Raw genomic sequence first — 27,724 nt, 5'->3', positions numbered from 1 at the left:
GGCTTCATTTCTCTTCCTTCCTATGAAACATTTCTGGAGCTGCTGGCGTAAACTGTTCTCAGAAACCCAAAATCCTGCAGGAAGCATACAACTGTTAATCAAACTGTGCATGAAAATGCACAATGTTGTGCTAAGAGACAGAATTCAGTGGTGTGGTGGAGGTGTGTTGAGCTGAAACTCAATCCCATTGACCCTTAGCATTGCAGCTCCTGTGGCTTGGTGACAGTGCTGCTGTGTGGCTGCAAACACAAGCAAGGACACGCAGTAGGCAATTGTGTCAGACAGTTTCCACCACAGCAAGTCCATCGTTAGTGGAGATCTCCTCATGGCAGTGCCTGAAGGCTCCAGGCTTCTTTAAACGTTGCTGCCAAGAACATTCCCAAGGAACGGACTGCACAGATTCCCACACTTACTCTCCCACTCATTCTAAAACCAAGCTTTAGTTGCTAGCATTAAAATGTTATATTTAACGCTAGCCCAAACTGCAGCCCAAAACAAAACACCTATCTGTAATGCTTACCTGTACCCTAACACTGCCCTGAAAACCTTAGCAAAACACCAAACTCTCTCACTAAATCTTTGCATCATCTATGCCCCACAAGGTGACTTTTAACCCTTAATCCCTATCCTGAACTCCCAACACCCACAGAGCCTGCTCCTGCACTCTGCCCTCCTCACCTTCAACCCCTCCCCTAACCCTAAACTTTGGGTACTTGGTTATGCAGGGCAGAGCAGGTCATCCTGGATGACATGCTTGATCACATGAGGAAAGGGCGTGTGATCCGTGACAGCCAGCACAGCTTCACCAGAGGAAGGTCATGCTTGACCAATCTGGTGGCCTTTTATGATGGAGTGACAGCATCGGTGGACAAGGGAAAGGCGACCGATGTCATTTACCTGGACTTGAGCAAGGCCTTTGACATGGTCCCCCACCACATCCTTATCTCCAAACTGGAGGGATGTGGATTTGATGGATGGACCACTCAATGGATAAGAAACTGGTTGAAAGGCCGCAGACAGAGAGTGGTCATCAATGGCTCTATGTCCAGGTGGAGGCTGGTAACGAGCGGCGTCCCCCAAGGATCTGTCTTGGGACCGGTGCTCTTTAACATCTTTATCAATGACATCGATGACGGAATTGAGTGCACCCTCAGCAAGTTTGCTGACGACACCAAGCTGAGTGGTGTGGTTGACACGGTTGAAGGAAGGGATGCCATTCAGAGGGACCTCGAGAGGCTAGAAAGGTGGGCCCGGGTGAACCTGATGAGGTTCAACACGGCAAAGTGCAGAGTTTTGCACTTGGGCCGGAGGAATCCCAAGCATCCCTACAGACTGGAAGGAGAGGTCCTTGAGAGCAGCCCTGTGGAGAAGGACCTGGGGGTCTTGGTAGACGAAAAACTTAACATGAGCCAGCAGTGTGCCCTTGCGGCTCGGAAGGCAAATGGGATCCTGGGCTCCATCAAAAGAGGGGTGGCCAGCAGGGACAGAGAGGTGATTGTTCCCCTCTACTCTGCTCTTATGAGGCCCCATCTGGAATACTGCGTCCAGGTCTGGAGCCCCCAGTACAAGAAAGACAGGGAGCTGTTGGAGAGGGTCCAGAGGAGGGCCACGAAGATGATCAGGGGACTGGAGCACCTCCCCTATGAGGACAGGTTGAGGGAGCTGGGCTTGTTCAGCCTGGAGAAAAGAAGGCTGCGGGGTGACCTCATTGCAGCCTTTCAGTACCTAAAGGGAGCCTACAAAGAGGAGGGGAATCAACTCTTTGAAAGGGTGAGTGACAGCAGGACAAGGGGAAATGGTTTTAAGCTGAGGGAAGGGAGATTTAGGTTGGACGTCAGGGGGAAATTCTTTACGGAGAGAGTGGTGAGGTACTGGAACAGGCTGCCCAGGGAGGTTGTGGATGCCCCGTCAATACCTGGAGGTGTTCAAAGCCAGATTGGATGGGGCATCCTGGGCAGTCTGGTCTAGCATTAGGTGGAATGGTTGGTGGCCCTGCATGTGGCAGGGGGGTTGGAGATTCATGATCCTTGAGGTCCCTTCCAACCCTGCCAATTCTGTGATTCTGTGAAGTGTCAGAGGAAGCTGAAGTTCCGAGGGCTCTCTCCGCAGGAACTTCCCCCACTCTTGGAAAGAGCTGGCTTCACTCTTCCTCAGACTGCCTCGATCCCCAGGCTCTCCTTTTGGACAGGAATCCTGCAGAAAGTACCAACAAGCGACAAATGGTGAGGAAGAAGCATTCTCCCACCTTTCTTCTGCCACGCAATTCAGTCTCTTGAGGAGGGCGATGTCTGCAAATCAGCTGGCTGCAAGAGCTGCCCAACCCTAGCTCCAGCTTGTGTCTGACTGCATGGCTGGTGTCAGCAAGTGCTCTTCTGCATCTCCTCAGCAGCTCTGCACCCAGCCATCTGTGGGGCAGCAAGGCACGACTTGAACTCTACGATGTTTGTGCTCTCCTTCCTTGTCAGGGTCTGACATGAAGGCGGGGGTCCGGCAGCAACTGACCAGGGGAGGAATGACATTTCATCATCCTCACCAAAACGTGGGACGGAATCACAACAAGAACCCATTTCCCCTGGAAACAGCCGTGCTGAGGGGCACTGCTGGAGCTGGGAACTCCTCCCCAGCCCAGCCTTCCTGCCCTGACAGCTCCCGGCAAGCAGCCGGCACCAAACCCAGCTCACCTGGTCCCTGCTCAGCCGGAGCTGTGCCCAGCTCACACACACGCCGCAGCGGTGCTTCTGACGGGCTCTCACAGGTGATCTGCTCCAAGGAAGGCTCACAGCTCAGTCTGCGTGCAGCACGCTCACCAGAGCACCAGCTCTGCTCACCAGCTGTGGCACAAACGCTCCCAGCCCAGCAACCACTGTGACCTCAGCGAGTGCCCGCATCGCTTCTGTGCCTTCATCACAAGGGAAGGAAACGGACGCCTCCCAGATCCAGCTTTTGGGAAATAAACACTGGGGTCACCCAATGGGGTTATGTGCAGTAAAGTAACGGAGAAGCGAGGATGACTTTGTGCATCCCAATAGAAACCAGGAAAGACCAATACGGCCTCGTGGTGGTCAGTGGAGTCCCAGGGAACCAGCAGCAGCACTAGGAATGCACATCTGTATGCCCCAGGGCCGGTGCTGGCCTCTGGCTGTGCCTTCAGGCCCCGGGGCCGATGTCGGCCTCCCGGGCTGCAGCTTCAGGCCCTGTGGCCAGTGCCGGCCTCGCTGGCTGTGGCTGTGGCTGTGGCTTTTGATCCCTGGGCTGCTGTCGGCCTCTGTGGCTGTAACTGTGGCTATACAGCCCAGGGCTGGTGCTGGCCTCTTGTGCTGCAGCTGTGGCTTCAGGCCCTTGGCCTGGCTCTGGCCTCTTGTGCTGTGCTTTGGGCCCCAGGGCTGGTGCTGCTCTGCCTGGCTGTGGCTCCGGGCCCCATGGCCACCGTCAGCATCCCTGGCTGTGGATTCAGGCCCCGGGGTCGGTGCTGGGCTCTGGTTGCAGCTTTAGGCCCCATGGCTGGTGCCAACCTGTCTGGCTGTGGATGTGGCTTTAAGCCCCATGGCTGTGCTGGCCTCTGTGGCGGTGGCTTCAGTGCTCGGGGCCGGTGCCAGCCTCTCAGGCAGTGGCTGTGGCTCCAGGCCCCGGTGCCAGTGCCGGTCTCTCTGCTGAGTTCTCAGGCCCCAGAGCTGGTGTCGGCCTCTCAAGTGGTGGTTTTAGGCACTAAAGCTTGTGCCAGCCTGGAATAACATGCATTTTAAAACAGTTCATGTAAGCAAATGAAAGCAGGACAACGCTGAGCTCTTCTGGGTATTTCTAGCATTGGGACAGAGACAGGAGAGCGTGCACAGTCGTGTGTGCTTGGCTGTATGCAGCAATCTCTGCCACATTTGTAACACCTTCTGTTGAGATTCCCACCAGTGAAGAAGTATTAGTGCCACTCCTCGCTCCTTGCTGCTAGGAGGGGCTGTTTGAAGACTGACGCACGTGCTGTGATCAAATCTCTCTTGTAGGAATAATGTGCTGAGCAAAAGGAACGTTTGGGCCAGGTGGCCTCAGAAATCTGGCTGTTGTGGATGATGGCTGCTGATGGAAACAGGTATTCTTGTGCTGTTCAGCTTTTAACGTGAGTCAGGTGTGCTGTAGCAAGAACCATTGGGCTCTAAAATGCCTTTAAACACGCACACTACCTATTTCTGTCCTGCATGCCATCTTTGCTGCTTTTTGGTGCAGAAGTTTTTACTAGCATGTATTGGGCTTGTTTGCTTGCGGAAGGAACATTATGTGTAGTTTTCACAGAGAACTTCTGTTATGATTTCTTTATGCTTTTAATTCTAACTATCAGGAGTGGTGCTGCAAGAAAGGGCCCTGCCAGTGCCAGTAAGTTCCTACCCAGCTCTGTGTGACAGACCCCACTGTGGAGGGAAGCATAAAGGATGGCAGTTCAGAATCCTCTCTTGCCAGCCTGACGTGCTGGATTTTGAGCATATGAAGTGTGCTCTGTCTACCCAAGGTGTTCCCTTCTGCTTTAAAGGAGAAGGCTGCAGGGTGATATTTCCCTTTTGTCTTGCAGATGTGCTCCTTGGCACAGACCTCTCTCGGCCTTCAGCATTGTTTCCTCGTGCCAGACTATTTTGCAGACTGTGGGTGTCCCAGATTCAGCTTTCTATTTCTCTAGTCTGACAAATATTTTATTTGGAGGAGGAAAGAAAGAATGTAGTTTAATGAGAATAACATCTGAGTGCTAACGCAGTGAGGTGAATGAGGGCCACAGAGGCAACTTGGTGCTGCTGAAGCACTGCCCAGTGACGAGGTCGGGGGTAACACCTGCTGGCAGATGAGGATAATGCTTTTGGACTGAGTCAGGAGAGAATAAAACACAATGACTGAGCTACCTGCAAAAAGCTGCTGGGGGAAGCTTGGTGCCAACTTTGTGTTTGATCTGATAACCTCCTGTGCATGTTCTACGTTTATCCCACCCTCCATCTTTCCCACAGCCACACACGGGGCTCTGGGCAGCGGACGCTTCCGTTGCTGGGGGTCCTGCTGCCACCTCGAGGTGCTGAGCCAAACTGCCACCTTCTGTGTGAAACATGAGGAAAAAACGCAATTCTGAACCCATGGCACCTCAAAGTCCCTTCAAGAGCCCCCACCTACTGTCCTCAGCCCTCCGGTTTTCCCTGCTGTCCCTTAGAAGCCTCAGGAGTGCCAGCAGCACCTCATGCCTTAGGATGCCTGGTGGATTTCACGAAGATGCACTCATCTCCTGCATTGTGATCATTGGCAAAAATATTCAGCGGCGCTGACCCAAGCTGGGGGCTCAGTGGTGACATACAGGGAAACCTGCTGTGCTGCAGTGCGAGCCTCCGGTCCTGCTGCTGGGCACTGCTGGGTGCAGCCCGGCTCTGTCCTCTCTGCACCTCCCTGCAGGGACTGATGGCCGTGCCCGGGATCCACCGAGCCTCCTCTTCTGCAGGCTGAGCTGCCCCAGCTCTCCCAGAATCCCACCCCAACCATTCCCCATTCTTATGTTCCCAGGCAGTGCTGACTGAGAGGGAGAAGGGATTTTGGAGGGGTGGGATGGGGCCGGTGGGGGCAGGCCTGGGACACGGCCCTTTGTGCTGCCCCATCCTGCCCCATAGGTGTCTGCAGAGGGCCTGGGGGGGATTTGGTGCTGCATGAACAACTGCAGGTGGAGGCGTAGGAAAGTGAATGCAAAACATTTAATAATATAACGTAATGTAAAATAATATAATTGATCATAACTGAACAGAATCTAACAGGATTTAACACAACGTAATTTAACACAGTCCCACATCGTCCTAGTCCAAGATGACGTTTGTGGACAGCCCAGGTTTGGAGGGGTAGGGCTGGGCCGGTGCTGGTGCCCCTGGAGCACTGCTGCTGCTCTCTGTGTGCCACTGGGGCCGGCGAGGAGCCCAGGGCTACAGGTAGGCTTCTTTGTTGGCTATGGCCGTGCCTCCTGCTGCACCACGTGGGCCGGTTTCTGCGGAGGCTCCCGCTCGTGCTGAGCCCACCCAGCTTCACCTAGCACCGGTGTTTCTGTCCTGGAGCGTCCTGGCCCAGGGGCAGCTCCCTCTTTCTGGTTGGGACGCTGCCAGTGCGCTGCTCGTGCCCTCTGCTCTTGCCTTTCCCAGTGGTGCAGGCGGGCGCTGGGCACTCGGCCGGCTCGGTGCCATCCCCGTGGGGGTCGTCTGGCACGTGGCAGGAGATGCAGCCGGGTGGCAGCGCCAGGCGGGTGAGAACCACCCGGGGCTGCCTCTGCCGCGCCTCTTCCGTCAGATGCCCAAAGGGCAGCGACTCGGAGAGCTGCCCACAGCATGCTGGCTGCCTCCAGAACAGGTCGCTGATGGGCCTGGCATCAGCCTCTGCCTCTCCGCTGAGCTCCGTGCCGGCCCAGGGAAAGTCAGGGAGCGCTGCGATGAAAGGAGCGCTGTCGAGGCTGCTGGGGACAGCTGGGCTCGGTGGCCGCGTGGCATCGATCCACCGCAGCAGCTCTGCCCTTTCCTGGACGTTCAGTTCTGGCAGCAGCTCACTGTGACCGTTTTCCACAGTCTCAGTGCAATCGGTCCCCTCTGCTTGGACATCAACCAGGTCCTGGTTCTGCTGGGGGACCTCCAGAGGACTCGTCACTTCTGAAAAAGCAAGAACATCCCCCAGAATGATGATCACAGCATTCCCACAGCCACCCAATGCAGACACCCCCCGCCAGCTCTGCAGCCCCCAGACTCACCATTGTTGACCCATGCCAGGAGGTCATCCATGTCCGGGATGTCGTCCGGGATCTCTGTGCTGGATGTCACTTCTGGAAAAGGGAAGAGAATCCCCACATGGGCAATGCCAGCTTTCCCACAGCCGCTCAATGCGAACAGCTCCCTGCCAGCTCTGCTGCCCCCAAACTCACCGCTGTTCATCCACGTCAGGAGGTCGTCGATGTCCATTATGTCCTGCGAGACGTCTGCGCTCGTTGTCGCTGCTGGAAAAGCAAGAAAATCCCCAGTGGGGCAATGCCAGCTTTCCCACAACCAGCCGGTGCGGACAGCCTGCCGCCCGCTCTGCAGCCCCCAAACTCACCACCTGATTCCAGCGCTGCGGTGCTGCAGGTGAGTGGAGCCGTGGTGGGATGGGGGCACACGTTGGTGGGCGCTGGGTGCCCCTGGTCCTCCGTGAGCACCACGGCATCTCCAAAGGGCCCCACCGCCTGCTCCCAGCTGGCGGGCAGCGTGCAGGGCACGGGGAGCACCTGCTGCTGCATCGAAGGTGCTGGCAGAAGGACGGGGCTGCCGGAGGCCTGCAGCGGGCAGCTGCCTGCGGGCTGCGGGGGCTCCCCATGGAACACGGCCCCAGGCCACAGCCCCATCGGCCGCTGGGGCTGCGGCGTCCCTGCCAGCAGGGGATGTCCCCAGCAGTGGGCAGGGGCCGTGGGGGGAGCCATGCCTGGGTGCTGATCCCAGAGTAGCAGCTGCAGCAGCGGTAAGTGCTGCCCCCCGGGTGGCAGCTGAACCACGGCTGGAGGCTCCCCAGGTGGGAGCTGCGCTCCCTGTCCCTGGATGCCTGGTAGCCCAGGCCAGACGGAGGCCTGAGGCGCCACGTGGGTGACACTGGGGACAGGGAGGGGTTGCGGTGACACCGGCACTGCTCCGCCGATGCTGGGCTGCATTGCAGCAGTGGCCGGTGGTGGCACAAGGGATCCAAAGAAAGCAGCGTCGGGTGTCGGAAGCACCGTCAGCGTCCCTGAAGGGATTCTCTCTGTGGGGAAATGCCCAAATGGGCGCCGGGCTGAGATCTGGGGCACTGGGATCACCCAGAGGGCCGCAGTGCCAGGAGCAGAGCAGCCTGCTGCCTTACCTGCCACGGGAGCTCAAGAGTGGCAGCGGGGGGTTCCGTGACCGCTGAGGTCAGCCCCTCTCCCCTGAGCTCACAAGGATTCTCTGTGACAGTGTCACAGGCATTGCTCTCTGCCTGCCCCGTCACCAACACTCGCTGTGGCTGCTCACTGTGGCCTTCCATTGTTTCAGTGGAGATGATAAACTTCATGGAAATGAACTTTTTACGTGTCGAGATGGTGATCGGACAAAGGGGAATGGTTTTAACATAAAGGGGGGAGATTTGGATTAGATGTCAGGGAACTTCATCCCAGAGGCAGCCGAAGCCCTGGCACTGCTGCCCAGACAGGCCGTGGGTGCCCCAGCCCTGCAGCTGCACTCGACTCAGCTCCCATTGCAGTGAATGGAGACAAAGGGAGGGACGTGGCTGATGACGCTCAAACAAGCGGTGGCATCGCAGGGCTGCAGCGCTCTGACTCTGCAAAGCCACCAAACTTCCACCTGCTGGCCGTCTCCCTTCACACATCCACCTGTCACAGAAGCACAGGGGCTGGAAGGGACCTCTGCAGATGAGCGCAGTACAACCTTCCCCCAGAGCAGCTTCCCTGCAGTGCTTGCACAGGAGAGGCTGCCTGGAGCTTTGGAGCCCAGAACTGACCCAGAGGTTGGACATCAGGGGGAAATTCTTTACAGAGAGAGTGGTGAGGTACTGGAACAGCTGCCCAGAGAGGTTGTGGATGCGCCGTCCCTGGAGGTGTTCAAGGCCAGATTGGATGGGGCCCTGGGCAGCCTGGTCTAGCAATAGGTGGGATGATTGGTGGCCCTGCATGTGGCAGGGGGTTGGAGATGCATGATCCTTGAGGTCCCTTCCAACCCTGGCAATTCTGTGATTCCGTGAGCGTATTTTGGGCTAGCAAAGGTTAAGCAATAAGTTCCCCTTGAGCTAACAAGAGTTTAAACTAAGAAACAAATTCCCTAAGCTAAGCAATAAATTCCTCCTGAGTTAGCAAGAAGGGTTGAATTACGTGATGCGAATTTCTTTTGAGTTAGCAAAACCAAGCGGTGTTACAGACCCCTTTTATCTTCCCACTTTACTGTCTCAGTGCAAGCAGGGGGAAGCGGCGCGGCGGCGGCAGCGGCAGCGCCGCGGGGAAACCCGCTGTGCTGCAGCGCGAGCCTCCGGTCCTGCCGCTGGGCACCGCCGGGCGCGGCCCGGCTCCGTCCTCTCCGCGCCTCCCTGCGGGGACCGACGGCCGTGCCCGGGATCCCCCCGAGCCTCCTCTTCTGCGGGCTGAGCCGCCCCGGCTCTCCCAGAATCCCAGCCCAGCCATTTCCCACGCGGTGCCGAGGACGGCAGGGGATGCGGGGGGAGCGACGGGGCCGGCGCTCGCATCCTATGACGCGGCCGTTCGCGCCGCCCCGTCCTCACCCGGCGCCGGGCGCGGGGACGGGGCGGGTTATCGGAGCCGCAGAAACGACCGCGGGCAGAAGCGCCGGGAAACGAAGCTTCGACGTTTAATCGACGAACGCGCAGAGCGATCAACGGAAACGACCGCGTTCCCGACCGGCTCCCGTCGGAACGGCGACTCCGGAGGACGGCTCGGCGCCGACGGGGGACGGACGGCCCCGCGCCGCCTTCCCCTGACCGCCCGGCGTCCCCCGGACGGGGCCGCAGCCGCGGCCGCCATTGGCGGAGAGCCCGCGCTCGGCCCGCCCCCGTCGCGCTGCCATTGGTCGGGCCGCGGAACGGGGCGGGCTCTGCGCGCGGGGTCCTTTCTGTGGGCGGTCGCGCGGTTTTTGCGTCATCACCGCGCGCGTCTCGGCTGCCCGCGGCCCGGCTGCCCGCGGCGATGCCTGTCGCCGCGCGCCCGCTCCGCTTCCACGGCCCCTGGGAGCGTCTGTATGCGCGTGTGTGCAGAACCGTGCACACGAGTGCAAAGAGGCACTCACACGCACCCCTCTGCATTCACACACGCGGGCACCGATGTGCACGCACCACCGACGAGCGTGCAGTCGTGTGCAAAACCACGCAGCCACGTGCAAAGACCCCGATGCTCCCAGCCGTGGTTATGCAGGCACACACGCGCGTGCAGACACGTGTGCAACGCAGCCCTTTTGCACGCTCACACGCAGATGCCGTCGAGGAAACATCCTCGTGCGCGTGCACGCGTGCAATCCCACCGCTCTGCACCGCCTTTGGCTGTCTGTCCGTCTGTCCGTCCCAGGGTACGTTTGGAGCTGACAGACAGGCTGTCTCAGGAGCAGAGGCAAGCAAACCACGCACCCAGAGCAGCACACGGCCCTGTGAGTTTCGTTCAGCACGCTCACACGGACACACACACAGGCACCCCTTGCAGGTGCTGGAAACATCCCAGTGATTTTTGTCAGGACGGGATCTCTGAGAAAAGCAGATTTTAGTCGCGATTGCAACGGCGGGCGTCCCACGGGCAGGAGCACCTCTGGACACAACACAACAGTCTGCATACCCTGTTCTTCCCCCCTTGCCTCCCGCGTTTCCCCGCTGGCTGGGTACTCCAGGTTCAGAATCGTATCAAAGGTTCACATTTGTTAATTACTGTTAATTTGTTTGTTATCTGGTGTCAGCCCTGAAGATGTCTCAACTCTTCTTGTTCATACTCATATGGTGATTTTCTTCAGAGTCCTTGTTAAACAAAGGGTACGGAGGGGACGTGCCCCATCTTCCTCAATACCTTCTTCAGGCACTCCCTGAGCCATGTAACAAATTGTCCTTTTAATTTGGGCAGGATACTCTTGCAGTGCGTGACATCTATTTTCAGTGCTGGCTATACATAAGTTGTCGCTGGCCTATCTGTATGTTTTAAATTATTTATTACCTCTAGCTTGCCTTGGATACTGTCTCCCACAACATCCTTATAACAAAGCTGAAGAAGTGTGGGATAGATGAGTGGACAGTGAGGTGGGTTGAGAACTGGCTGACTGGCAGAGCGCAGAGGGTCGTCGCTGGTGCTGCAGAGTCCGGTTGCAGACCTGTAACCAGCGGTGTTCCTCAGGGGTCGGTGCTGGGTCCAGTCTTGTTCAACATCTTCATCCGTGACCTCGATGAGGGGACGGTGGCCACCCTCAGCAAGTTTGCTGATGATACGAAGTTGGGAGGATCGGCTGACACGCCTGAAGGCTGTGCTGCCATTCAGCGAGACCTGGACAGGCTGGAGAGCTGGGCAGTAAGAAACCAGATGAGGTTTAACAAAAGCAAGTGTCGAGTCTTGCATTTGGGGAGGAATAATCGCATGCACCGGTACAGGTTGGGGGATGACCTGCTGGAGAGGAGCTCTGCGGAGAGGGACCTGGGTGTCCTGGTGGATGACAGTTTGGCCATAAGCCAGCAGTGTGCCCTTGTGGCCAAAAAGCACAGTGGCATTCTGGGGTGCATTAAAAAGAGCATGGCAAATGGGTCGAGGGAGGCGATCCTCCCTCTCTAATCTGCCCTGGTAAGGCCTCATCTGGAGTACTGTGTCCAGTTCTGGGCTCCCCAGTACAAGAAAGACTGGGATCGCTTGGAAAGAGTCCAGCGGAGGGCCAAAACAATGGTGAAGGGCCTGGAGCATCTCCCCTATGAAGAAAGGTTGAGTGAGCTGGGTCTCTTTAGCCTTGAGAAAAGAAGACTGAGAGGGGACCTGAATCAAGTCTATAAATATCTAAGGTGTGGGGGGCAGAGTGTTGAGGCCAGACTCTTTTCAGTAGTATGTGGAAACAGGACGAGGGGAAACGGCCAGAAACTGGAGCTTAGGAAGTTCCGCACCAATGTGCACAAGGACTTCTTTACGGCGAGGTGACGGAGCACTGGAACAGGCTGCCCAGGGAGGTTGGTGGAGTCTCCTTCTCTGGAGATATTCAAGACCCGCCGGGACATCTACTTGTGCGACCTGGTGTAGGGAACCTGCTTTGGCAGGGGGGTTGACTCCATGATCTCTGGAGGTCCCTTCCAACCCCTACGACTCTGTGATTCTGTGACTCTGTGAAGAAGGGCTATGGAGAATTGCTCTGAGTTAGAGGATGGATGAGAAGGAACATGCTCTGCTTGCCCTCCTGCTGGAATTTCGAGGGGGCTCTGGTCTCCTGCAGGTCCTATCGGAAAGCTGCCTGTTCCAGAAAGGACCTCTGAGCCCTCTGGAGATGGCGTGGGATGCTTGTGATCACACAGTGGGGTTTTGCTCCTTATCATTTATCCTTCAATTAATGTGTTTCCTATTAACATTTATCATTTCCTATCTACCTATGTAAAGTACTTCTCCTATTGGGAAGGTGAACCACACTGGTGGGATATGGCTGAGGAGCGTGCTCTGTTTTTAGGGAAGTTGTATTGTATTGTTGCTTGTTTTAAAGTTGGAAACCTGTCCTGTGCCCGTGCGCAGACAGTTCTCTAAGGAAAGCAGGTAAAGGAGTGGTCTTAAGGAACTGTAACATCCAGCTGCAGACTTCAGTGGAGAATTCTGCTGTCGGGAAAAGTGATGCAAGTGCCAGGTGGCATACAGCAGACACATCAGGCCTGGGGAGGTGAGCAGTCAGGTTGTCCGTACTGTGTCAGACCTCAAGCAATTCCTTTTCCTGCCTATGCAGCTCTCCTTAGGAGACTCTCTGGATCAACATCAGTTGGTGAATGATGCTCCAAAAGCAACAAGATGCACTACTTTAAATCAGAAAAAAAATAAATTATTGGGTGCCCTTTGAAATCTTCTTCCTTTACTACATTATGAAACCTCTCCACCTAGCTGTATAAATCTTGACTTTAAGCATATTATGAAACAGACATGGCTCACTGCAACTTTCTGCACTTCAGAGAGACGCGTGGTACATTTGATGCCAGGTCTATCAACTTCAGGTACTGAGAGGAGAATGCTGTAAGCACTTGAGAAAGTAAAGTTGGAAGAAAAAGAGGAGGGATCTTGGCGTACTAATGGGGCCCACTGAGGGACATTACCAACACAGCCTCCCTTGGACTTGTTAGAGCAGGGAATTGGAGGCAATGATTGTAGTTAGGTAAAGCCTTGTGCTGAGAAATCTTCTGGTTTGTTTGATGAAGAAAGACAAGGCCTGACATCCAGACCCCGGAGGGGAGATCCATCGTATGTGAGGGAATGAGCTCAGGGCTCATCCTGGGGTTGGTGTGGTGGGGCAGATTGTACTCCATGTGAAGGACAGCAGTGTGACACCTCCCAGCCTCTGCACAGGGATGCAAGGAGGCATTGAGGCCCCATTACCATAACCATAATAAATCTCCTCAGAGGTAGAGCTGAGCTCATGGCATCATTCCTACCCACCTCCTCCTTATGGCCTCAAGCTGATCAGTCACACGTCACCTCCTGTACAGACATTGCCTCACATTCATCACTGCATTACATGGATTTGCTCTAAGACTCCACCATTCCTGCTCTGCCCTGAAGGGCCAAGTACCCAAAGTTTAGGGTTAGGGGAGGGGTTGATGTTCAAGAGGGCAGAGCGCAGGAGCAGGGTCTGTGTGTGTTGGGTGTTCAGGATAGGGATTAAGGGTTAGACGTCACCTTTTGGGGCAGCAAGTAAGCAAAGGTTTAGTGAAAGGGCTTGGTGTTTTGCTAAGGTTTTCAGGACAGTGTTAGGGTACAGGTAAGCATTACGGATTAGCATTCTGTTTTGGGCTGCAGTGAGGGTATTTAAGAATTGTTAAATACAATACTACAATGCTAGCAATTAAAGCTTGGTAGGTACAAACAGAGTAGTACTTGATGTGGATAATGACATTTAAGTGAAAAACATTACAATAAATAAAACATGGAATAAAACAATCAATAAATTACACTTAGAAAACTAATATATAAACCAAGTAAGACAGTTTGATTCTGTTAATATCTGTATTACAACTCTTAGATAGAAAAAGGTGGGCAGTTCACTGCTTTCGAAACGCATTTGGTCATCAGTTTCCGAAGAGCATCCTTGAGCTCCTGGTTCCTCATGCTGTAGATGAGGGGGTTCAGTGTTGGAGGCAGCACTGAGTACAGAAATGACACCACCAGGTCCAGGGATGGGGAGGAGATGGAGGATGGCTTCAGGTAGGCAACCATGCCAGTGCTGAGAAACAGGGAGAGCACGGCCAGGTGAGGGAGGCACGTGGAGAAGGCTTTGTGCTGTCCCTGCTCAGAGGGCATCCTCAGCACGGCCCTGAAGATCTGTGCATATGACACAACAATTAAAACAAAACAAGCAAGAAAGATTAAGGCACTGAATATGATAAGCCCAACTTCTCTGAGGTAAGAACCAAGGCAGGAGAGCTTGAGGATCTGGGCAATTTCACAGAAGAACTGATTGATGGCATTGCCTTGGCAGAGAGGCAGGGAAAATGTATTGGCAGTGTGCAGCAGGGAATAGAGAACCCCAGTGCCCCAGGCAGCTGCTGCCATGGTGGCACAAGCTCTGCTGTCCATCAAGGTCCCGTAGTGCAGGGGCTTGCAGATGGCAACGTAGCGGTCATAGGACATGATGGTGAGAATGCAATACTCTGCGGAAAACAAAAAGACAAACAGAAATGTCTGGGCAACACATCCTGCATAGGAGATGTGCCTGGTGTCCCAGAGGGCATTGGCCATGGCTTTGGGGAGAGTGGTGGAGATGCAGCCCAGGTCGAGGAGGGCGAGGTTGAGGAGGAAGAAGTACATGGGGGTGTGCAGGCGGTGGTGGCAGGCTACGGCTGTGCTGATGAGGCCGTTGCCCAGGAGGGCAGCCAGGTAGATGCCCAGCAAGAGCCAGAAGTGCAGGAGCTGCAGCTGCCGCGTGTCTGCCAACGCCAGCAGGAGGAACTCGCTGATGGAGCTGCTGTTGGGCATCTGCAGTATTTCTGGGCACCAGGACCTGTTCAAGGAGGATAAAAGTCAAGGACAAGTCTTTCCATGTGGGCTGTGTTCATTCATCTCCATGATGTGATCTACATTTCATGAGGTCAAATTTGCCATGAGGGTCTCTGCACTTTTAATCTCAATGAAGCAGACTTGTCCCTATGGTTACATGGAACCATGGTGATGGTGTGGAGTCAAACTTTACTTTCAGAATGTATGAGATAAAATCACTTCTAATGCAGAAGTGCTGGTTGGCATCTGAACCTTAATGCCAAAAATATGTGGATAAATTAGAAGTTCTAGGGATCACTTTTTCCTACAAATTCTCATCCTGCTCACCATGCCCAAGGAGTGTTTGCTGAAGTCTGAACAGCTGTAAGACCTGAGAGGCAAATGGATTCACTGCTGCTTAGTGCAGGGCAAGGGGAGCTGACTGGGTTTCTTTCCAATTGCTCTGAGCTTGACTACTTAGCAGACGCAAGATGATTGCATTCCCATAAAGTTCTGAAGTCAGACCCAGCTCAGAAAACAGGAGTCCTCGGCCCATCACTGTGTAGTCACCCTTTCTCGACGTACTTCAGCAGTGCCTCATGACCACACATCTTGCAAATGACCCCTAACACTGATTTCACCAACCCCACAGCATTTGCATATTGCATCTCTCTGCTTCTTCCCTGCACTTTGATTTCATGACTAGGGGAAATATTTGCATCCTGAAGGTCAGCTCACGGTTCCTAAGGACACCTCAGGGAGATGTGTCCTAATGATGGCATCTCATTAAGGGAAAGCCAGCTCCTTCCCAGCCTCACAGACTGCATTGCCCACAGCCCCAGGCAGTGGCTCTCAGCCCCTGTGCACTGCAGAGGGTGATGGACACGTGCCTGGGGAGATGCTGCTCTGCTCTGCTGGAGCTCTGCCTGCACAGGAGCTGGTTCATGCATTGGACCCCATGGTCATGTGGGCAGAGGCTTTTCTAGGTGGGAGCTTGCTCAGAGCAAGGTCCCTGCAATGAAGGGGGTAATTCCCTAATCATATCTCTGTGGTCTGCAGATTTTCATCCTGGGGGCTGTTTTCCTGTCATTTCCCTGACTGAGCATACAGACACCAGCCCAAATCTCTGCATTCCTATTTGCTGTCCAGAACCCACTCCATCTTCAGATTCATTTTTTCAAGTGAATAAGGGAACCTAAGAGAGCTCCCATGGCTTTACTGAAAGAATATATACGTTAAAGGAAAGCAGAGAGGTAAAATGCACTTAAGGGTTCTCTCTTGATGTGCCCTCAGGGCTGAGCTCTGGCACTGCAGCAGGGAAGCCCTCAGCTGGAACAGCTCTTATTCCATGATAAAGAAACACAGAGTGTATGCAGCCTGATCTGCACTGGGATGTGCCAGATCTGGTGATCCCTCTTGGAAAAGTGTTTGCATTACCTATAGTGAGAGACTTACCATGTCAGTGGCTGAAAGCAATGCTCCTGCAGTGAGGTCGCAGCCTATTCACACCCCACACATCCTGTAATCCCTCTCTCCTTTCTCTTCCATCTTCATGTCACCTGCCGAATGCGCCCCTTGTGCTGAGGCAGAGTACACGGGAGCTGCTCTTAGTCAGAGCTGTGTCTCTGCAGCACTGCCCACTTGTAGGAGCTCCCTGTGTCCCAGGAGCTCAGAACAGCTCAGCAGCGGAGGATGTGATTTCTATCCTCCCAATGATCTCCCTGGAGATGTGCCTGGGTCTCCGTGGCCAAAAGCTCCTGAAGGACAACAGCATCATGACTGTACTCTGAAATATGCTGAATTAACCACCAAATGCCCACTGGACAAGGACTAATTCCAGACATACTGTTGTTAGTCCTTCATTGAGTGTTGCTGTAACGAAAAGAACACACAGCATGGACAGGGATGGGTAGACTTGCCCTGGGCAGGGCAGTGATCCTGCTGAGGCGGTGCTGGCATCTCATCCCTGGATGGAATCCCTATGGCGGAAATAGGTTTGAGATTTCTCTGGTTCAGTTTAGATGTGCACAAGGAGTTGCCTGCATGTGAGCTCCTGCTCTGAGTCCTTGGTCCTCCAGAGGAGAGTCAGTTGCTCACACACAGACCCTGGGTGATGACCAAGGTGCCTGGGGTGCTCCTGGATGTGTGCTAGTGCTTGGGAAGTGTGTGGGAAATCCCTGAGACAGACACCTCCTTCCTGAGCATCAGATGAGGGCCAGAGATGGAACAGAGGTATTCTTGGCCATCCTAAATGACAGCAGACCACTGCGTTTAGGGCACTGGAGTATGTCTTTTTTACTCATCTCCAAGGAGCATGCAGAGTTATTCAGCTGACTAAATGGATGAGCTCTCAAAAGAAGAGGCAAATCTTCCTCTGTTCTCCATCTGCTGCCTATTGCGGAGCTCAAGGCACGACAGAGCTGACACACATCTTTATTCTTCAACTGAAGAAGCTTCAGTTTTCTATGTGCTCTCATGTGAATGACATCAGAAGCAGCCTAGTGTCATACCAGTTCCCTGGGCTGTCCAGCACACTCACATGCAGCTGCAAATGCAGCTCAAGGCCTTCAGGAAAGCCATGCCCAGGAGTGTCCATGCTGCTTGGACATTACTGAGCCCCGCAGTGGATCTAACGCCCATATGCCTCCTTCTGGACAAAAATACCATAGATGAGCTGTCCACTCAGGCTTAGAGCAATCCAATTAGGATTTTTCTTTATGTCTTTTTTCAGTAATGGGAACACCAACACTCACTGGGCTACAAATGTTATTAGAGCTGCAGGCCTGAGGTTTTGTTTGGATCACAGGGACATGGTTAAATGACATTCACAACTGGACTGTAACACAAGGGGGATACAGAGTCCTTACGATGGATGGGCAAGGAGACAAGGAAGTGTGGGAGTGCACTGAGCTCTTGATGGGCATGGCAGAGCAGCCAGGTCAGAGCGAATGGCAGTGACAAACAGAGGAGACCAACAGTGTCTGTTCCTGGCTTCCTGATCAGGAAGGGCAAGTGGAAGGTGCCCTCTGCAGACAGATGGGAGCCTCATTTCTCAGGCCCTTGTTCCCTTTGAGGCCTTTTTCTCTCCACTACCTGCAGCAGGGGCAGCACAGCAGGACATATAACATCGAGAAGGTCCTTGGAGGGCACAGCTGGCAGCTTCTTGACCAAGACATGGAGGAACCAAAGAGGAGAGGTGCTCTGCTGCATCTCATACTCACCAACAAGGCAGGGATGGTGTGGAATGTGAATATCAAAGAGAACCTGGTCTGCAGTGGCCATGGGATGGTGGAGCTGAGGAGTCTGAATGGGAGGACAAAAGACAAGCTCACATCTTTTGGCTTCAGGAGAGCACACCTTGGCTTCTTCAAGTGTCCGTGGTGTACAGTACAGAAAGAAAGCATATATAGGAATTGGAAAAAAGAAGTGGCGAGCTGGGAGCAATGCAGAGTGTTTGTCCTAGTGTAGCTGCTGAGATTAATTAGAAAGGCCAAAACTCAAACAGAGTTGAATCTGGCCAGGCATATCAAAGACAGAAGGGCTTTTAGAAATATATACACAGCAATAGGAAAACTAGGGTGAGTGTGGGCTCACAGTAAAATAGGGCATGAAAGCCGTGAAGCGTGCTGTTCTTCTTGTGACCTCCTAAAACAAGGTCTGAGAACATGTGACGATCTCAGTACCCCAGTGTGAACTCAGTCAGTGGAGTGACTGAGAGATGTCATGGACAGTTCCAGACAGGGAAACTCTGGGGAGGACCAGGCTCTGAGCCAGACCCAAATGGATCTTCATTTATTTTTGAAGCGAGAAGACTGAAAGATGTTCATGTCAATAGAGCTGAAGCAAAGAGTGAAGACCAAGATGGAAATCAATAAAAACATGCTATCACAATTCAGAAATACACAAGAGATTAAAAAATTGAAAATTCAAGTCTTTTAGGGGATTTGCTGTCTTTTATTTTTTCCTAAATACGTTTTCCAGAACTGTGTTTGCAGGACACAGATGCCTTCAGGTACAGGGACACAGACAGTGGTGCCAGTGCCAATGCCCTGTGACCAATGCCCAGCATCCACTGCTGCTCTACTCTGCTGCGTATTTGATGTCCCTCATCCTGCAGGTGTCTCCAGCTCTCCTAAATCAATGACCATGGTTCAGGGCATGTTTTCAGCAGACCATCTGGACACATGCTCTTCCCACTGCTCTCCAGATTTCCTCATCCCTTACTCTTTGTTCACTCAGACACCTCCCAACTATCTGGCTGATCCGTGAACTTCAGGGAGATTATTGGAATTTGCTCCATCTCTCCAAAGTCTGATGAAGCCTTTGATCAACTCCTTAACTGTGATTCTATTTATCCTTTCCTATCTCTAATTCTTTTCTTGTACATATATTCCCTGTGAGAGGCAAAGCTCTTTAGAAGTAGCTTGAACAAGGCATGCAGCTGATCACTGTGTTTTACTGTTCATTCAGTTGCATCATGTTTCCTTCTGCTTGCTGACTAAAAAGAGAATTTTTCCTTACCCATATGCAGCTGGTTCTCTGAGGAAAGCCAGGGGGAGTTGGTGCAAGGGAGGTTTGACACTGTGCAGGTGACTGCAGAGGAGAAGAGTGATGTGAGGAAAAGTGATTGTCCCATGGGGCCAATGGGAGTAGAAATGCAGTGAGGAAGTTGAAGAGGATTTTGTCCACAGAGTGACAGAGTAGAGCTCATTAGTGGACATCCTGGGTCAATATCAATTCCAAAGTGCTGCTGCAAATTCTTGTTTAAACTCAATTATAAATAAATACATAAAGAAATAAATAAGTAAATAAATAGTCTTCATAAATGCCTGTCATTCTCTTCCTCTTTTCTATGTCTCCAGATACCTCTCCAGTTTGCTGTACAAGTTCTGAACACCTGAAGAAGATGACAGGAAGGCACAAGGCACAGGAGGGCTCCTTAGGTTGTAATGGGTCCCAGGGACATTTGCTGCTGAGCCCATCAACCTGCAGTGCTGAGAGAAGATTGCAAGAAGTGCTCAAGAAGACAAAGTCAGAAGGAACAGTGAAGTTTCCTGGAGTAGTAATGGGCCCCACTGAGGGCCATTATCAAGCAAGCTTCCCCAGGGACTTGTTAGAGCTGCTAATTGGAAGCCATGATTGCAGGCAGACCAAGGCACTGGGATGGTGGCTGTGATGCTGAGCAAAGCCTCCTTTGTCTTGTGAAGCAGAAAGGCCAAGGCCTGATCCCCAGAGCCTTGGCAGGGAGATCGTGTCCCTCCTGCTGGCTCAGGGCCCTTCCTGGGGCAGTGGGATGGAGGTTTGTCTGATGTCAAATGAAAGACCAGGGCACAGCAGCTGCCAGACTCTGCATGGGGTGCAAGGATGCCGTGAGGCCCAAGTCCCATGTGGGCAGTGTGTCTCATGCCAGGATGTGGGATGTGAGAGGGGCTCAGTCTGAACAAGCAGTCAATCACAACAGAACTTTGAACTCCCAGGCCCAAGGTGGAGGCACCATTTCCTCACTGGTAGCATTTGGTTCTGGGGATGCCGTGTTTGATGCTCACCCACATGCAGAGCTCCTGTCTGACTGCAACACCACTGTGCTCATATCAGCTGTGACGACACAGTGGAGCTGAAATCACTGAGCTTGTCTCCCCTTTCCAGCACAGTGACTCTGACATCACTGTAATAATGATCACTGCCATAACTCAGTAATTCTGACATCACTGCTCTCCACACTTTTGAGAGAACATCGTGACTGTGTTACTCAACTCCTACCCATAGTGACACCACAGTCATTCCAACCCACCGTGCTTGTATCCAGCTTGTCATGGAATCCTAGGACAACCCACAATGGGAATGAACCATAGTGATCATCAGGTCCAACGTTTGGCTCCACACACCCGTCCTAAAAGCAGAGCATATGACTGAGTGTGTTGTCTTGTTACGGAGTTATCTGGATCAATGTGTGTCCGTGACAGAGGGCTGAAGGCTTGGCAGTCCCACTGGCCAAAAAATAAAAATAAAATAAAATAAAATAAAATAAAATAAAATAAAATAAAATAAAATAAAATAAAATAAAATATAAAAAAATTTATAATAATAAAAATAATAAAAAACAGCATCAATGATTGAAGAAGGAAACTTATTTTTACTAAACATGATACTGGAATGTAAGATAACACAATGTTATAAAATAAAATTGGAATTTAGGGTAATAACTCAAATATAATGAGAGAGCAAGTGTCTGAAACCAAAAGCCTTACTTTGAACTGAAGGCGCACGGCTGGGGCGCGCAGCCACACACTGCCAGGCAGCGAGCAAGTGAGAGATCCCAGGTCTTCCTCCCACGGCTTATCTTCCCCTCTGAACTCAGAGTCCCCTGGGATATGCGGTTCTTCTTCTCTTCTGAGAACCAGGTATCCAGAAAGTTGTCCGTCCACAGAACTGGAGTATTAACTCTTTAATTCCCGGTGCTTTACATGATGTTATGATGTGGAATACTGATAACAAGAATCATAAAACCATGACACCAGATGGGGCATTGGCAGCTTTGCTCGGCACACACAATCTGTTAGGACAAACAATGCTTCCGAAATCAGCTTGGCTACTGGTGATTAATTCATCTGACTTCAAAGTACGTTTTGCAGAGATGACCCTGTTGTCTATCGGGAGCTGCCAGCCCTGCAGCCCCCAAGTCATCTCCAGGGAGAGCAGTGAGGAAGAGAAAATGACATCCTCTGCTGGGCTGGGCTGGGCTGGGCTCCTGGGACTCAGGGAGCTCCTACAAGTGGGCAGCGCTGCAGAGAGACAGCTGTGCCCAGGAGCAGCTCTTCTGCACAGCACAGCCTGCAGGTGACAGGAGGAGAGGAGAGAAAGGGCAGAGAGCTTATAGGATGTGTATGGTTTGAGCAGGTGTTGAGCTCACTGCAGGAGCACTGCTCACAGCCTTTGACAAGGTAAGTCTCACTGCAGGCTTTGACTCTGCCGCCTGCCAGGCTCAGCACTCAGCACTCAGCACTCAGCACTCAGCACTCAGCACTCAGCACTCAGCACTCAGCACTCAGCCTGCCCGGGGAGCTGCCCAGGGCGCTGCGGGGAGATGTGTGGGGGGAAGGAGTCCCACGGCAGGGCAGGGCAGAGGTCTTCTGCTGCTACAGCTGCTGCCTGGGGCAGGGGGATAACAGCTACACTCACCACTGGGTGTTTTTTTTTCCAAGGGTGCTTTGCAGGAGGAGAGACAAGGCAGGGATTTTCCAACACCTGTTCTTAGGGAAGGAGAATGAGTTGGAGGCAGAATTCTGAAAGGAGATGTGAAATATGAACACATCTCTGAGAATCCTGAATTGTACCATTCACAATTTGCCCTTATATGAACATTCTCCTAAAGTGCTTTCAGCTGAAATTGCTATCGTTTTCTGCTGACATGAAAAATGCTCTTATCCTGAAAACAGACAGCTTTCTCTAACAGAAATTTAAGTGCAGAAAAGAGGTAGGGATGGGCACTGTGATTGCAGAAAGAATAAAGATATGAGGGATGGAAATTGATTGTAAGAGGAAATTATCTAGGAGGCTGAGATATGATTAGGAAATGAGAGGAAAGTAAGAGCTCTTTCAGCTTCTACTTCTTAAGGTACACTAAAGCTCATGCAAGTAAATTGAAGTTATGGAGTTAAATGAACATTTTTCAAAGAGAAAGAAACAGTTCTATAGTATAGCAGGAGGAGGAGAGTGTCTGCAAGTTATCTTGACTTCTGTCATTATCTTCTGCACTCCGCACAGGACTCCATGCCCAGGAACTGCAGATGCCCAACAGCAGCTCCATCAGCGAGTTCCTCCTGCTGGCGTTGGCAGACACGCGGCAGCTGCAGCTCCTGCACTTCTGGCTCTTGCTGGGCATCTACCTGGCTGCCCTCCTGGGCAACGGCCTCATCAGCACAGCCGTAGCCTGCCACCACCGCCTGCACACCCCCATGTACTTCTTCCTCCTCAACCTCGCCCTCCTCGACCTGGGCTGCATCTCCACCACTCTCCCCAAAGCCATGGCCAATGCCCTCTGGGACACCAGGCACATCTCCTATGCAGGATGTGTTGCCCAGACCTTCCTGTTTGTCTTTCTGATATCGGCAGAGTATTGCATTCTCACCATCATGTCCTATGACCGCTACGTTGCCATCTGCAAGCCCCTGCACTACGGGACCTTGATGGACAGCAGAGCTTGTGCCACCATGGCAGCAGCTGCCTGGGGCGCTGGGGCTCTCCATGCTCTGCTGCACACTGCCAGTACATTTTCAATACCACTTTGCCAAAACAATACCGTGGACCAGTTCTTCTGTGAAGTCGCCCAGATCCTCAAGCTCTCTTGCTCAGAATCAGACTACCTCAGGGAAATTGTGAATATCTATTTTAGTCTTTGTTTAATCTTCAGTTGTTTTTTATTCATTGTTCTGTCTTATGTGCAGATCTTCAGGGCTGTGCTGAGGATGGCCTCTCAGCAGGGCCGGCAAAAAGCTTTCTCTACGTGCCTCCCTCATCTGGCCGTGGTCTCCCTGTTTGTCAGCCCTCTCTTGTTTGCCTACCTGAAGCCGCACTCCCTTTCTTCCCCATCCCTGGCCCTGGTGGTGTCATTTCTGTACTCGGTGATACCTCCCACTGTGAATCCTTTCATCTATGGTGTGAGGAACCAGGAGCTCAGGGATGCCCTGAGGAAACTTTGGGAAATCTCCAGCTATTTCAGAAAATATTAGAATAATATTTTGTTACATGTTGTGTTATTTCCTAAATCTTGCATTACCTTTTAAATATAGTTACTCTAATTATGCTACTATATTAAAGTATTTTTTTGACCCAGTCATCTCACGTACCTTCAGAAGTATGTAGGTACATATGCATAAACACAATGAAGAGGACAGCAGAAATTTATTTCTCTCAGCTCACTTTTCTTCCCATCTGCTCTAGAGCTTGAAGAGAAACCCCCTACACAGGTGGGATTCAGGGTCCACGGGCCCAGTGCCAAATGGAGCAGCAGCCCAAATTTCCTTGGCAGCTGCTCCTCACTACTCAGTGGACTTCTGGTCCTCATTGCCTTCAAGTCAGGGCTGCTGCTTTCCTGGGGCCATGACGATGGGCAAGGACAAGATGTGGTCGTTTGAGTGCTGCTCTCTTTCCATTTCCATGCTTTCCTATTGTACCTCTACACTCCTGGTAACCCTCGGGTCTCACATGAATTGACAGCAGTCCTGTTGTCTCCGCAGTGGCATCCAGTGGCACCCAGTGGCAGTGAGGTAGCAGGCAGGAACAGGCAATATGTACCAATGTGTCAGAGTTTGTCTCGCTCTTGCCACAACCATAAGACAAGGGGCTGCTTGTCTCAGGATAGCAACACGACACAGGGTTCTTGTGCAAAAATTCCCCTTTATTTTCCCATGCAAGGCTTTTATAGTCTAACACGTGTATTCAGGACATTTCCACTAACAATCCATTGGCTAGAAAGCAAGCAAGTTTCAAAACAGATCTTCATAACAGCAGCAAGCTTATCTTATGCTTAGATACTGTGAGAAACACACTCAAGATCAACAATTTCTAATCGGGCAAAGATCTCTGTGAAGAGCAGTTTGTTCATTACTGCAATAATGGGCGCACACCCCCTACTGACCAGGGAGAAGTTGCACAACTAGTCAGCAAAATCCATCCCGTTATGTACCCTGGGTCTGACGCAGGTAAAGCCTCTCTTGGCACTCACTGGTTGAACATCTCAGGCTCACAATCTTCTAACACTATGGCTACATTACACTTCCATAGCTCCGTTACACTTCCATAGCTATGTTACACTTCCATAGCTACGTTTACACTTCCACACAATGCCTGCTACCAATCCATTGTCTATGGGAATATTCTGGACTTTTTATTGTGATAGGAGGACGATATTTTCACTGGTTCTGTCTCTTCTTTACCTTAGTGCATGTACCAATTCTTCCTAGGTCGAAATGCCCCAGTCTCAACTTGACTCTGTTCAGGAGTTTTCTTTGTAAAAGGTTTCTTATCCTATGCTATATACAGAAAATACTGAAAATTCCACTGCAAAAAAAAACCAATCTGCCTCTCACAGGCCCATGGCCATTCTGGGCCCTTCTGGACACAAATGAAAGGGGATTGTATTTGCACCATGGTAAAACATAGTATCATTATTATGATTATTAATATCATTATTCAACCTGCTGGGTCATCCTGAAATCAAGGTCCGTCTGTCCACGTGTGGGTCATTCAAGACTCCTGTAGACACAAAAGGAAGCAAAATGCACTCAGTCACATTTGATTGCAAGCATTAAAAATTGACATCTATCAGGTGCTTATTCAGGATACCTTTACCAAACAATTTCTTGCTTCTCACACTTAGGGATTTTGGGGTATAGATAGTACCACTGATATTGCTCCAATCTGAGGCGTTTTCAGCAGTACAGGTTGTTGCAGAATCCCATAGGATCTTTTCCTGGCTTGGTATGAACTTCTAGGATGGTTGTATTCACAGATAGACAAATGGCTTTCATGTTGAGGCAGCCATCCCTACTTCATCTATTAGTTAATTGGTAGGCAGCATTATACAATTGCAAACACCACCCAGATGCAAGTATTTCTGAAAGAAACTTAACCAACCAGTTGGTGAGTTCAGCGATGCCCTTAGCCTGAGAATAGGAGGGAGTGTGGCATACCCAACAAACCCCTTCCTACTTGGCCCAGTCTTAGAATCATAGAAGCATAGAATCCTTAGAGTTGGAAGGGACCTCTGAAGGTCATCCAGCCCAACTCCCCTGCAGTGCACAAGGTCACCACAGCTCCATCAGGCTGCCCAAGGCCTGATCCAGCCTCACTTGGAAAATCTCCAGGGACAGGGCATCAACCACATCAGTGGCCCATCTGTGCCTGTGCCTCGCCACCCTCTCTGTAAAATACTTCTTCATTATATCTAACTTAAATCTACCCTCTTTGAGCTTGAAGCCATTTCCCTTTGTCCTTGCCACAGACTTTGCTAAAGATTCTGTCCCCTTCTTTCCTGTAGCTCCCCTTTAGATACTGACAGGCTGCTCTCAGGTTGCCTTGCAGCCTTCTCTTCTCCAGGCTGCACAGCCCCACCTCTCTGCCTGTCCTCGTAAGAGAGGTGTTCCGTTCTGTGGATCAGTTTTGTGGCCCTTCTTTATCCGTGCTCCAACAGCTCCATGTCTCCCCTGTACTGAGGACTCCACATCTGGACGCAGTACTCCAGGTGAATTCTCACCAGCGCGCAGTAGAGGAGCAGGATCACCTCTCTTACCCTGCTGGCCACGCTTCTTCTGAAGCAACCCAGAGTATGGCTGGCTTTCTGGGCTGTGAGGGCACACTGCTGGCTCACATCCAGCTTCCCATCCATGGTCGTGTCAACCACACCTCACAGCTTGGGATTTCATGACTGGCAAAAAAAGAAAAAAAAAAAAAAAAGAAGAAGGAAAGGAAAGGAAAGGAAAGGAAAGGAAAGGAAAGGAAAGGAAAGGAAAGGAAAGGAAAGGAAAGGAAAGGGAAGGGAAGGGAAGGGAAGGGAAGGGAAGGGAAGGGAAGGGAAGGGAAGGGAAGGGAAGGGAAGGGAAGGGAAGGGGAAGGGGAAGGGGAAGGGGAAGGGGAAGGGGAAGGGGAAGGGGAAGGGGAAGGGGAAGGGGAAGGGGAAGGGGAAGGGGAAGGGGAAGGGGAAGGGGAAGGGGAAGGGGAAGGGGAAGGGAAGGGGAAGGGGAAGGGGAAGGGGAAGGGGAAGGGGAAGGGGAAGGGGAAGGGGAAGGAAAGATTTTATTGGAACTGTGCAGAGTGTCACTAGTGCCATGCTTCAAGGTAACAGCCATGTACCATCCTGTGGTTTTTCCTGCGTGACCATGGAGAGGGTATGAGGATGTGGGATAGCAAAACTCACCTCAGCCCTACAGGCATGGGTACGTGAGGTGCAAGGGAAAATAATCACAAGAAAGGGTCCTTCCAGGAAAATAGTGGCTCCACTTTCCAGTGAGCCTGATGGTCTGATCTTGTCTCTGTGGTTGTCAGTGAGCCTTCTGTATTTTACACACAAAAGATGAGTTATGAATACACAAATCAGAACTCGAGGGGCCCTGCCTGCAGCTAGGTAGAGGAAAGGGGCAATTGGGTTTATTGGACTGCATGGATTCAATGGCCTGGCACATCAGGGCCACAGAAATAGGAGGCTCCAGCTGACACTGGTGCACAATGTACTCTAATGCCATCAAGTTATAAAGGAACAAAACCGATTTGTATTTCAGGAGTGACAGGGGAATCCAAGAGTTAACTCTGCTAGAGGCCAAAGTGAGCCTAACCAAATGAGTGGCAAAAGAACGTTTGTGATTACCACTGTGACTGGCCCAGAGGCTCTGTGCATCCCTGCTACAGGTTGCCTTGGGAAAGAGCACTTCAAGGAGCCAAAAAGGGTACTGGTGGGCTTTCAGTACAGCTGCCTTGGAGATGGAGGACATTAAACAGCTGTATAGCTTGTCTGGTCTCTCAGAGGATGCTTCTGTTGCAGGATTGCTAAGAGCAGAAAAACAGCAGGTGCCGATCGCTACTGAAATGGCATATTGACGTCAATATTGCATCAACAGGGACTCCCTGTTTCTCATTCATCATCTGATTCACCACCTGCAGAATCAAGGAGTAATCAGCAAGATTCACTCACCCATTTGGTCCTCTAGACTCACTAATGCGCTACTTGGCCCAAAAGTCTAATGGGGAGTAGAGGCTGAGAGGACTGTCATGGCCAGAATGAAGTCACACCACTGCTAAGCACTGCTGCGCCAGGCATGCTAGAACTTCAGTATGAACTGGAGTCAAAGGTAACCAAGTGATATGTCACAACTGACAATGGCAGTGCATTTTTCTCCACCCGTCTGTCAGCAGAGTGCAGGCCATATTTGGCTTTTACTTGGAGGGGCAATATGGGACAGTATTTGGGCATGTGTGTTATACTCAGCCACCCTGAACATGGCTAGGCAATGAAGGGTGTACATGAGACAGAGACCATTTTACCCCCCGGGGAGCTGGGAAGTACAG

General features: G+C 52.0%; 3 protein-coding genes across 3 annotated transcripts; 1 reads left to right on the top strand and 2 right to left on the bottom strand.

The window, feature by feature from the left end:
* Window positions 1–6,030: 6,030 nt before the first annotated feature.
* Window positions 6,031–7,803, bottom strand: LOC149914616 (uncharacterized). The gene is made up of 4 exons (XM_090126456.1): window positions 7,078–7,803; window positions 6,908–6,979; window positions 6,737–6,808; window positions 6,031–6,638 (listed from the first exon to the last, which is right to left on the bottom strand). The coding sequence occupies exons 1-4, from the start codon at window positions 7,661–7,663 to the stop codon at window positions 6,031–6,033; spliced, it is 1,338 nt and encodes a 445-aa protein (XP_089982582.1). The 5' UTR covers window positions 7,664–7,803.
* Window positions 7,804–13,708: 5,905 nt separating this feature from the next.
* LOC149914615 (olfactory receptor 14A16-like) lies at window positions 13,709–14,665 on the bottom strand. Its single transcript, XM_090126704.1, has one exon. The coding sequence runs from the start codon at window positions 14,663–14,665 to the stop codon at window positions 13,709–13,711; it is 957 nt and encodes a 318-aa protein (XP_089982830.1).
* Window positions 14,666–22,452: 7,787 nt separating this feature from the next.
* LOC149914614 (olfactory receptor 14J1-like) lies at window positions 22,453–23,394 on the top strand. Its single transcript, XM_090126455.1, has one exon. The coding sequence runs from the start codon at window positions 22,453–22,455 to the stop codon at window positions 23,392–23,394; it is 942 nt and encodes a 313-aa protein (XP_089982581.1).
* Window positions 23,395–27,724: the final 4,330 nt, after the last annotated feature.

This window comes from Phasianus colchicus, chromosome 29 (assembly GCF_987193195.1).
Source record: "Phasianus colchicus chromosome 29, bPhaCol1.hap1.1, whole genome shotgun sequence".
Lineage (NCBI taxonomy): Eukaryota > Metazoa > Chordata > Aves > Galliformes > Phasianidae > Phasianus > Phasianus colchicus.
Note: the sequence above shows the minus strand (reverse complement) of the source record. Positions and strands in the feature narration are given on the sequence as shown.